General features: G+C 40.5%; 1 protein-coding gene across 1 annotated transcript in view; it reads left to right on the top strand.

Moving 5' to 3' along the window:
• Positions 1-4474: 4474 nt before the first annotated feature.
• ndnfl (neuron-derived neurotrophic factor, like) overlaps positions 4475-12645 on the top strand; it is a 12332-nt gene continuing 4161 nt past the window's right edge. Inside the window, exons 1-2 of the mRNA XM_060880625.1 lie at positions 4475-4704; positions 7528-7704. Coding sequence (XP_060736608.1) covers positions 7550-7704 — 155 coding nt within the window. The 5' untranslated portion in view covers positions 4475-4704; positions 7528-7549. The remainder of the gene's footprint in view (positions 4705-7527; positions 7705-12645) is intronic.

Raw genomic sequence — 12645 nt, 5'->3', positions numbered from 1 at the left:
GAGTGAAGTTACACGTGAGAGAAAGATAGAGATACATGTAGAAAACAAAGGGAGAGAAACAGACGAGTGAGACGGAGAAAGGGAGAAAAACAGACGAGTGTGACGGAGAAAGGGAGAGAAACAGACGAGTGAGACGGAGAAAGGGAGAATAAAGAACAAATGGCGCGCTCCAAAAAAAGAAAAGTGGACAGCGAAAATAGAGCATTTAATCCAGAATAGACAGACTCAGTTCTGTTCCCACTTCCCACTAAACCAGTGTGTCTCATATGTACAGAAACTGTGACACTTATTAAAAGTGACAATGTGAAACACCATTATGAGACAAACATAAAGGTTTTAAACAAACATTTCCACTCAAATCTGAAGACAGCGTCCCTGAGACAGCTTTCCCAGGTCTGAGGGAAGTAGCCCTATACATCCTGACCATGTTTGGCTCTACATACAACTGTGAGGCAGCTTTCTCTACAATGAACATAATCCAAACTAAATATGGTTCCAGGGTCACTAATGAGCACCTCCACATGTGTATGAGAGCGGCCCTGACTCCATTCAAGCCCAGGTTTAACATCCAGACCAAACTAGAGCTCAGTTCTCTCACTGAGATATAAAAGGGAAAGTTAAGCACTTTATTTAAACATACACAATTTTCACATTTTATTTATTTTCTATTATTTTGAAATGTAGCCCTACTTTTATGTATTTAATGAGAGAACGTTATACATATCTACAATCATACATATGTTCAGTTCTATATTACGGGACAATAAATATTTAGTTTTTGACTTGTACTGAATTTATTTGATTTGACAGTCAGGTATTGATTACTTGCAGATGTTGATACAACTACTAGGCTACATAAATATATATCACACTAACTAGTTAGACATTATGATCTTCCGGACCTTCGCTTCAAGAAGTTTTCTCTTACTGGACCTCTTTAAATTTTAGTTGAATACCTCTGATCTATATATTCTGCCGAACGGTAAGATTCACTGCCACAATCGGACACTAGGGGGCGCCCCCTGGGGATCTCGTGAGGCACTGTCCATGAATCTGGTTGTGTGTATTTTTGGTAATAGGTAAAATAACCTAGCTCTGTGAGTGTCTGGACCGATCAAGTAATTTCTCTGTTTGCTATTTATGTAACGTTCTTTAAGATAGTATCAGTACGATAGTATGGGATAGTATCTGGTCACAAACACACACATACATGCAGAACAAATGGAGATGATTTTATTATTTCTGTCATATTCATTTATTCCACTGTAATCATCATTAATATTCCTGTTTAATACAAACAACAAAATGATTTAAATGCTCATTCTCCTTTCTCTATTTTTTATTTATCATCCTTTGTTCTCTTTAATATTCTATCATTTTTTTTATTTATTTCTTACTTTCTTTTTTCTACAATGATGATATTTCTCTCAGTCTGCATTCATTCTGCAGTCCCTATCTGTTTACTGTTGGATGTTTGAAACCCGTTAGTGACCTTTCAGTTCCTGCATGTGTTAAATTGAAATGCAGAATAAATGCATCATTCATCAAACACAATAACCACATCAGTCACAACACGAAGCAGGCATGAGAGGCGAGGAGATAGCAATAACCTTAAATAAAGCAGAGGAGAAAAGACACACACACACACACACACACACACACACACACTGTCCATCCAACCACACACTACATCTCCTAAAAATGCTGCTTAAAGTAGCAATACACACATAGGCACAGACGTAGACACACACACAGTACACAGACACACACACAGTACACACACACACAGTACACAGACGCACACACTGTACACAGATCAAGGGTACATATTAAAAGCTAACAGGGCATCAACATCCTGCTCTCATTCTGTCATCATGCGTTCTCCGTCTTTCCTCAACAAATAAATAATTAAAATCATACAACAAACCCCGCAAGATGAAAAGAAATAATAGTATGTGAGAGAGAGTTTTGGAGGCGGGTTAAACCAATAAGGCCTATGACCTATATAAAAGCATATTTACATATTGACATGTATATACACACATTACACACATTTCCCAGTCATATTCACATACATACAAATTCTTACCAGTTAAATATCCATTTCCCAGTGATGCGCCTCTCCCTCATGTCTCGTGTGATACTAACGTGTCCAGAGTTTCTGATAAGTCACATCAGCATTAACAGTTCTTCAGACTGTAATGTTTTGGATGATGGATTTGTAACTTGCTCTTTACAGCACTTTTGAATTTTCACGAACATGATTCAGGGAAATACCTTTGTGTCTGTGTGTGTCTGTGTGTGTCTGTGTGTGTCTGTGTGTGTCTGTGTGTGTCTGTGTGTATCTGTGTGTGTCTGTGTGTATCTGTGTGTGTCTGTGTGTGTCTGTGTGTGTCTGTGTGTATCTGTGTGTATCTGTGTGTCTGTGTGTATCTGTGTGTGTCTCTGTGTGTCTGTGTATCTGTGTGTGTCTGTGTGTGTGTCTGTGTGTCTGTGTGTCTGTGTGTGTCTGTGTATCTGTGTGTATCTGTGTGTCTGTGTGTATCTGTGTGTGTCTCTGTGTGTCTGTGTATCTGTGTGTGTCTGTGTGTGTGTCTGTGTGTGTCTGTGTATCTGTGTGTGTCTGTGTGTATCTGTGTGTGTCTGTGTGTGTCTGTGTGTGTCTGTGTGTATCTGTGTGTGTCTGTGTGTGTCTGTGTGTATCTGTGTGTGTCTGTGTGTATCTGTGTGTGTCTGTGTGTGTCTGTGTGTATCTGTGTGTCTGTGTGTATCTGTGTGTGTCTCTGTGTGTCTGTGTGTGTCTGTGTGTATCTGTGTGTGTCTCTGTGTGTCTGTGTATCTGTGTGTGTCTGCGTGTGTGTCTGTGTGTCTGTGTGTGTCTGTGTATCTGTGTGTATCTGTGTGTCTGTGTGTATCTGTGTGTATCTGTGTGTGTCTCTGTGTGTCTGTGTATCTGTGTGTGTCTGTGTGTGTGTCTGTGTGTGTCTGTGTGTCTCTGTGTGTGTCTGTGTGTGTCTGTGTGTCTCTGTGTGTATCTGTGTGTGTCTCTGTGTGTCTGTGTATCTGTGTGTGTCTGCGTGTGTGTCTGTGTGTCTGTGTGTGTCTGTGTGTGTCTGTGTATCTGTGTGTATCTGTGTGTCTGTGTGTATCTGTGTGTGTCTCTGTGTCTCTGTGTGTCTGTGTATCTGTGTGTGTCTGTGTGTGTGTCTGTGTGTCTGTGTGTGTCTGTGTATCTGTGTGTATCTGTGTGTATCTGTGTGTCTGTGTGTATCTGTGTGTGTGTCTGTGTGTGTCTGTGTGTGTGTCTGTGTGTGTCTGTGTATCTGTGTGTGTCTGTGTGTATCTGTGTGTGTCTGTGTGTGTCTGTGTGTGTCTGTGTGTATCTGTGTGTGTCTGTGTGTGTCTGTGTGTGTCTGTGTGTATCTGTGTGTGTCTGTGTGTGTCTGTGTGTATCTGTGTGTGTCTGTGTGTGTCTGTGTGTATCTGTGTGTCTGTGTGTATCTGTGTGTGTCTCTGTGTGTCTGTGTATCTGTGTGTGTCTGTGTGTGTGTCTGTGTGTCTGTGTGTGTCTGTGTGTGTCTGTGCATCTGTGTGTATCTGTGTGTATCTGTGTGTCTGTGTGTATCTGTGTGTATCTGTGTGTGTCTGTGTGTATCTGTGTGTGTCTGTGTGTATCTGTGTGTGTCTGTGTGTATCTGTGTGTGTCTGTGTGAATCTGTGTGTATCTGTGTGTGTCTGTGTGTGTCTGTGTGTATCTGTGTGTGTCTGTGTGTATCTGTGTGTGTCTGTGTGTATCTGTGTGTGTCTGTGTGTGTCTGTGTGTGTCTGTGTGTGTCTGTGTGTATCTGTGTGTATCTGTGTGTGTCTGTGTGTATCTGTGTGTCTGTGTGTAGTGAAGAACACCTTCATATTCTCTGCCATCTCTAATGACTTTAGTAAGTTTTTAGCCAGTTAGCAATAACATGAGAAGGTTTTCCATCTGAGTCTCCATGATAATTAGTCTTGTGGAATTATTCATGTTTAATACATATTAACTTTAATCATTCCTTTAGTTCATTATTCAATAATGAAGTAACTGTTAATGTGTTTTATCAAAAAAATATTCTGCTTAACATTTTCTTACTAAGAGAAGAATTAACACTGATCTGTATTCATCTATGAATTTAAGCTTCAAAGAATAAAGTCTCAGAAGGGATTTAAATACATCTATTTAATCAACGCACTCACACACACACACACACACACACACACACACACACATTTACAAACCCAACCACCCCCTTTCTTTTCTCTCACACACAATCTGCCACAACTCCCCCCACTCAGAGACCTCCTGTCTCCTTATGTACACACACACACAAAAACACTCTCGCACTTACTCAGTTATTCCCCCTGCTCCTGACACATCCTCTCTCGCTCTCTCGCTCTCTCTCACACACACACATACACACACTGCACACTGATCTGATCGCAGACACACACGTGTATTCATGTCAAGCTCTCATCTGGACTTGGAGACGAGACAGAAGAAGCCTAAAAAATACAGGATCACAGACAGGAAAAGAGCGAGTCAGATGTGTCTCTTATCAGTGAGGGTGAGACAGTTCACATGTGACGGTGACGAAGAGATGCAGTGAACACATTTATTCACTTTTTTTGTGATTCTTTTTTTTTTACGCTAAACAACTTAAAGTACTGTTTCAGGTAAGTGTGTGTGTGCGTGTGTGTGCTGTGACTCACAATTAAAAATCAGAACTGTGTTTGATTCTAAGAGGCAGATAGAAATAGAGAACAGCAAAGAAAGACAGAGATACAGTTTCCATCCGACATTCATCATCCCTCTTTCCAGATTTTTTAAATTTTAAAAATGTTCCTTTTCTTTACCTCCAGCTTAGTTGTTCTCATGGCATCAGTGAGACACTTCTGTTACACACAGGGAGAGAGAGAAAGAGAGAGAAAGTCAAGGAGGAGAAGAATTGTGAACAGCATAAACAAGATGATGGAGATCAGAGGGAGGAACAAGCGAGAGATTAAAACAGACACAGAGAAAAAAGAAGATTACAGATTACACAAGAAGAGGCAGAAATTATGGAGTGAAAACACTGAGCAGAGAAAATGCATGATCCACCCACCCCTTTATTACCACCTGTCTGTCTCTCTCTCTCTCTCTCTCCCTCTCTTCTTAACTGTCTCTTTCTCTTTCATGTTTCTATGTGGGATTAATTATAGCTTTTAATTATAAACTGCTGTATAAAAGGTGTGTGAGTAAAAGCACACGTTCACTGATTTACTTACAGACTCTATGGAGCTCTGTGGCTTTCATAAGAGCAAAATAACATGTCTGTATTTGGCAAAATAAAGATGTAACAGATCACATAATAATAATCCACATCACTAATCACAGACAGAAGAACACTCAGTTCCAGTCTGTAGCAGACATCAATCCTGAATCTTTTACCTTTGTGACTTGTTAAAATGAGTTATTTGTGAATTAGACACGGTGTGTGTGCTTTATACAGTATCATGTGTCTATTTCCTGTTTATTACCATCATTTCTCCTGTCTTTCTCTTGCCACTTCTGTCCCCCTGCACCATTAAATGTCCCACTCTCAGTGGTTGTAACTAGAGCAGGTCTGTGTGTGTCTGTGTTTGTGTGTGTGTGTGTGTGCGTGTGTGTGAGAGAGAGGGTCTGTTCTCTGTAAGACAAACACACAGCGTCCGTCATCTGATCCCTGGCGTTTCAGTGTGATGTTTTAAGGGACTTTTTGAAGTTTCATCCTTGAAACCTGAATAAAGTCTCAGAGTTCCTCTTCACAGCAAACCTTCTGTTCTCTGTAGGATCAAAATCAAACCTCCTCGGGTTTGGAGTTCTATTTTTATTTCACTGTGATTTGCATTCCAGGCACTGAGAGCTGCAGTTGTAAAAATGAATCTATAATAAACAGAAAATAGAGTGAAATAAGACGAGGAGGAAAGACACGTGATAGGAAAATAGAGAGGTGAAGTGCATTTCTTTCTCTTTTGCACAGAGATCTGTTCTTTAATATATAAAACAGGAAAATTAGGGCTTAGAATTTATAACTGGGGTTAAGGTTTAGAGCTAGGGGTTAGGATTAGGGTTTAGGGGTTAGGGTTTAGCGTTAGGGGTTAGGGTTTAGCGCTAGGGGTTAGGGTTTAGGGGTTAGGGTTTAGGGGTTAGAGCTAGGGGTTGGGGGTTAGGGTTTAGCGCTAGGGGTTTAGGGTTTAGCGCTAGGGGTTAGGGGTTAGGGTTTAGCGCTAGGGGTTTAGGGTTTAGCGCTAGGGGTTAGGGGTTAATGTTTAGGGTTTAGAGCTAGGGTTTAGGGGTTAGGGTTTAGCGCTAGGGGTTTAGGGTTTAGGGGTTTAGGGTTTAGCGCTAGGGTTCAGGGTTGATGCAGTGTGTGTTAGAGACACTTCAGATTTAACACTCTGAAAGAGCTGAAAGATGAAAAAGATAAAACAGAAATATTTTTATTCTGAAATGAATAATTCTCTCTGAATTAAAGCTAATGTTTTTCACTTCCTTTACTCATCAGCTGGGAATTGTCTCACCTCCAGTCTCACTCTCTCCCTGTCTCACCTCCAGTCTCACTCTCTCCCTGTCTCACCTCCTGTCTCACTCTCTCCCTGTCTCACCTCCTGTCTCACTCTCTCCCTGCCTCACTCTCTGACTCAGTGGTGTATCTGTGGGGAGAATCTTAGGGTTATAAGAAACCTGAAATATTCAGTGATGGTTCCAAATGTTTGTTGGTTGTTTAAAATAACGCAGATGTGAGTTAAAGGATTGGATAATATATTGTGTTAGATTTGTCATGAACAAATAACATGTTTGTTTAATCACATATTATTGGCTAAAAGCTGAACCATTCATGTCATTTCATATAATTCTGCTTTTATTTTAATTCAATTTTGATTCTTGGTTTGTCAGATTTAAGGAAAAATATTATTTGTAGTTTAAAATGTTTAAAAATATTCATTGCGCATATAAAATTTTATAATAACAAAAATCTAGGGTTGGGGCCCTTAAACGTACAGACTCTCTCTCTCTCTCTCACACACACACACACACACACACACACACACACACACATACACAGACCATAGAGAGGGACAGCTAGAAGAAATCATGGCTCCCTACTGTGCAGAGATATTTGGAGAAATTTTAGACACACAGTCAAAAAAAAATTATAAAAATATATTTTTATCCTGGTTTTATTTGACTGTATATTGTTTATTTATTTATTGTTTATATTACTGGCAAATAATAAATATTAAAATGTTATACTACAAACAAAAGAGTTATCATTTAATCACTATCACCATAATCATAATGCATACAAATAGGGTTAGCTTTAAAACCCAAACACACACACACACACATGCATGTGTGTCACACACAGAACATGTAGAATCAAAAATCAAATGCATTTACAAACTGATTAATAATGCAACACACTCTCTCTCTCGCTCTCTCTCTCCTCCAATTTCACCCCCTTCCCTGACCCTCAGGGGATTGGCTGGTGTAATAATAATGAGTGTGTTGTGGAGTGTGTATCTGGCTGTGACGTTCATCTCACACACACACTGCACTCTCTCACCTGAAAATGAAGTACCACTGCGCACAACTACCTGGCTAAATGATGGCAAGAACATACCTGTTCACCTGAGTAAAGGACACACACACAGGTAAAACAACAACAATAACACACACACACACACAGAGCAGGGGAGAGTGGGGCAAAATGAGCCAGTGGGTAAGTTGACCCACCCCCTGTATCTAGGCAACTGTACACATTTTTTGTCATGTGACCATAAATCCATTAAGGAACCATCATTTCTACCTGGCTGTGGTGAAGAGAAACACGTGCCAGAGATTTCACTGTTTTTATCCTATCAAAGTACATTTTATACGTCCGGTATAATGACTGTTCTGTCAAAGCAAATTTATTCAGGCCTAAAAATAGATACCATACATATTGGTGATTTGCTAATGTATAAATCCATGTGAATGAGTTAGCGAAGATGATTTATTGGATTATCAAGTCAGGCAGTTTTTCCCAAAAAGGTGGCTGTGGGTCAAAGTGAACCAAATGCTGTGGGGTAAACTCAGCCATCGGTTCAACTTACCCCACCGTATGGCACTGAAGTAAAGTTCATTCATTCATTCATTCATCTTCTACCGCTTATCCGAACTACCTCAGGTCACGGGGAGCCTGTGCCTATCTCAGGCGTCATCAGGCATCAAGGCAGGATACACCCTGGACGGAGTGCCAACCCATCACAGGGCACACACACACACACACACACACACACTCTCATTCACTCACACAATCACACACTACGGACAATTTTCCAGAGATGCCAATCAACCTACCATGCATGTCTTTGGACCGGGGGAGGAAACCGGAGTACCCGGAGGAAACCCCCGAGGCACGGGGAGAACATGCAAACTCCACACACACAAGGTGGAGGTGGGAATCGAACCCACAACCCTGGAGGTGTGAGACGAACGTGCAAGAACCCTGGAGGTGTGAGACTAACCACTAAGCCACCGTGACCCCCTTGAAGTAAAGTTAAAGTGCTTAAATAAAAAACATTATTTCAGTGATGTATAACAAAACCGATTTGGTTTTTCCTATTTTAAACATAGTAGAAAAGATATCATGCCAAAAATGTATAAGAGGAAGACTAACTGGGTCTCAACACCTCTGGAGAAGATGGAGAGAGCAGCAACTAATGTAAAGTGGAAAATCCATCAGAGCTGTGGCAAAAGAAAAAGTTGTTGACACATCAACAGTACGCAGATGTAGAAAGAAAGAAGGAGGAAAAGGAAGTGTAAACCATAGGTTACTGTGGAACAGCGAAGGTAAAGAGGGTCTTCACAGAGGAGCTAAATAAGGAGCTTCAGACCACATCAACAAGCTGGCTGACCACATCCATGGCCAGATCCCCAAAATTGTTGTGAACTGGCATTTGAATTGGAAAGCAAACAAACAATATTGCTGTCCCCAACAACTGGAAAGAGAAGGCTTTACCTTCTCTTTTTTCACATTTCACTGAGTGCAGTGGATATAGCAAAGAGAAAAGGTATTGTTTTGCTCACCATTCCACCTCACACATCCCATCACACCTACAGCCTCTGGAAAAGAGAATTTATGGTCCATTTAAGACCTATTACAACAAAGCTCTTGATAGTTGTATGAGATCTAGCCCAGGCAAAACAGTCACCATTTACCAGATCCCTGGATGTGTAATTGAGACTGTCAGCGATGACACCACGGAATATAACTTCTGGATTCAGGGCCACAGGATTTCCCCTGACAACAGAGGATTTTTTTTCTCTGCTAAAGAGTTTGAGCCATCCATGGTAACAGACAGGCCAAACCCTAAGCTACAGTCTGTATCTGCAGGTGATTCACAAGTTGTTACAACCTCCATCACTGCTGAGCTGCCTTCATCGTCCATGGATGTGTTTTACAAAGTGACAGATTTGCATCCCAGCCACACTGAATATGGGTCTGCAGAAGAAATTCTACCCTTACCAAAAGTTTGCATCCCAGAGTACAAAGAGAATGTGTGTGAAGACAGGAATCCTAACTGATACACCCGAAAAGCAGGTGATTGAAAGGACTCAGGATGAGAGGAAAAATAAACAGCAGGGTAAAAGGCAAAATAATATCAAAGAAAAGCTTAAGAAAAAGCAAACCAAGATGCAAATCACAGTGTACAGCAGCTCTGATGAGAGTGATGTTCCCATCACACGTGATGACGTTCCTGAGGATGAGAGCTCTGAGGATGAGAGCTGCGAACCAGACATCACAGCACAAAATCAAACAAACTAGCTATCATTACATTGGTATGGTTGAAAACCTGAGGGCCACAAAGTGATTAATAAATCTGGGGGACCAGTAACAATGAGAAACCCACTTTTGCATTTAAGGAAACTGATGTAACCTTTTCCACACAAAGTGATGTGCTGAAAATGCTTCGGGGCACGGGGAGAACATGCAAACTCCACACACACAAGGCAGAGGTGGGAATCGAACCCCCAACCCTGGAGGTGTGAGGCGAACGTGCTAACCACTAAGACACCGTGCACCCTGAAGTTGTTTACATTAAGTTTATTAAATTATGTTCAGAAACATTTGAAGTTAGATTTAAGAAAAGTGTGATATTTTAAAACTATGTTTCAGTTTAAACTTTAAAAAGCCAGTTTACCCCAACATGGCTCTGTTTACCCCTTCACTCTGGTTCCTCAGCTGGGGCAAGTTGAGTCAAAAGACTTCATTTGAAAGGAGACATCCTGAAATAAAGGGTAATGACAACAAAACATATATAAAAGTGTTGAGTTAGGGGTAGTAACAGTCAGTCACTTTAGGGGTAGTAACAGTTAGTCACTTTAGGGTTAGTAACAGTTAGTCACTTTAGGGTTAGTAACAGTTAGTCACTTTAGGGTTAGTAACAGTTAGTCACTTTAGGGTTAGTAACAGTTAGTCACTTTAGGGTTAGTAACAGTCAGTCACTTTAGGGTTAGTAACAGTCAGTCACTTTAGGGTTAGTAACAGTCAGTCACTTTAGGGTTAGTAACAGTCAGTCACTTTAGGGTTAGTAACAGTCAGTCACTTTAGGGTTAGTAACAGTCAGTCACTTTAGGGGTAGTAACAGTCACTTTAGGGGTAGTAACAGTCAGTCACTTTAGGGGTAGTAACAGTCAGTCACTTTAGGGGTAGTAACAGTCAGTCACTTTAGGGGTAGTAACAGTCACTTTAGGGGTAGTAACAGTCACTTTAGGGGTAGTAACAGTCACTTTAGGGGTAGTAACAGTCACTTTAGGGGTAGTAACAGTCAGTCACTTTAGGGGTAGTAACAGTTATAGTCACTTTAGGGTTAGTAACAGTTAGTCACTTTAGGGTTAGTAACAGTTAGTCACTTTAGGGTTAGTAACAGTTAGTCACTTTAGGGTTAGTAACAGTTAGTCACTTTAGGGGTAGTAACAGTTAGTCACTTTAGGGTTAGTAACAGTTAGTCACTTTAGGGTTAGTAACAGTCAGTCACTTTAGTGTTAGTAACAGTCAGTCACTTTAGGGTTAGTAACAGTCAGTCACTTTAGGGTTAGTAACAGTTAGTCACTTTAGGGGTAGTAACAGTCACTTTAGGGTTAGTAACAGTTAGTCACTTTAGGGGTAGTAACAGTTAGTCACTTTAGGGTTAGTAACAGTCAGTCACTTTAGGGTTAGTAACAGTCAGTCACTTTAGGGTTAGTAACAGTCAGTCACTTTAGGGTTAGTAACAGTCAGTCACTTTAGGGTTAGTAACAGTCAGTCACTTTAGGGTTAGTAACAGTCAGTCACTTTAGGGGTAGTAACAGTCAGTCACTTTAGGGTTAGTAACAGTCAGTCACTTTAGGGGTAGTAACAGTCACTTTAGGGTTAGTAACAGTCAGTCACTTTAGGGTTAGTAACAGTTAGTTGACTTTCTAAACAGCATTGTGATTATTTTTGTTTTGACTACTTTTTATTTATATTTGTATAAAAATACAGCATGGTCTGTCATGTTAGTCCGTATTTAACATGTGAGGTCACAGCATGTCCCATGGTTGGATTTTCATGGGTTCTCATTTTTAAGGGTTTTCGTGCACTTGTGTTACTTAAAGATTAACAAAAGAACAGATTTCTCTTCAGACTGAAGTGCAATGAGCAGCTCAAGCCTTCATGTCTGCACCGAGTGGTCTGGAAGTCCATTCCTGTAGAATTCCTGATCCATACATCAATCTGGCAAGATTTTAGTGTCAGCTGATCCTCCGCTCAACTTCTGTCTGAAATCTGACTGCATTAAAGACATGCAGCAGCTGAAGACTGAAGTTCCTGATGTCCAACAATCTTTTTATTCCAATCTTCTCTTTATTCCACTCTTTAAGTCGTCACTGCAGTTGGCTTTATTTTACAGAATTCAATAAACTGCCCTGATTCCACTTGCCACATACTGAGCATTAGTGGACTTCACTGCAGGAGAGAGATAATATTTGTGTTTTACACAGTATTAGTTCCTGTTCTACACTGCAGTGTTTATCATTAACACACTGAAGTGCATCTGATCAGTAACACTCCTTATCTCTGAACACACATGCTGTTTGCTCTGACCTTCATTAACACTCATTTCACAGAAGGAGAAAAAGAAATGCAGGAGATAGTTCTGTAGACAGTGCATTCATTAAAACAAGACAGACGTCAAGGAGCTGAAACACAAATATCTCCTGTCCTAGTGTCGTTTTTCTTCTGTGGCTAGATATTTCAGTTTATAGTAGATAGTTCAGTTAAGTCTGATGATGTGAGCTTTCTTTCTATTGAAATACGCTGAAGGTCTTATGATTCACACACACACTCAACATCAAGCAGTCGACACCATTAAACTCCTTCAACTTCACATGTTCACTGTATCTTGGCTTCTTAACAGTAATAAGGATATAAGGAACAGTCACAGAGCAGGAGTGAGAATGTTGTGCAATGTGTGGTATATGTTGTGTGATTGAACATGTGTGTGTGTGTGTGTGTGTGTGTGTGTGTGTGTGTGTGTGTATGAGCTGCTACCATAGAAATGACTGTTGTTATAGAAAATTAGTCAACCTCA

The sequence above is a fragment of the Tachysurus vachellii genome, chromosome 10, assembly GCF_030014155.1.
Source record: "Tachysurus vachellii isolate PV-2020 chromosome 10, HZAU_Pvac_v1, whole genome shotgun sequence".
NCBI lineage: Eukaryota > Metazoa > Chordata > Actinopteri > Siluriformes > Bagridae > Tachysurus > Tachysurus vachellii.
This window is presented reverse-complemented; position numbering and strand designations above follow the sequence as displayed.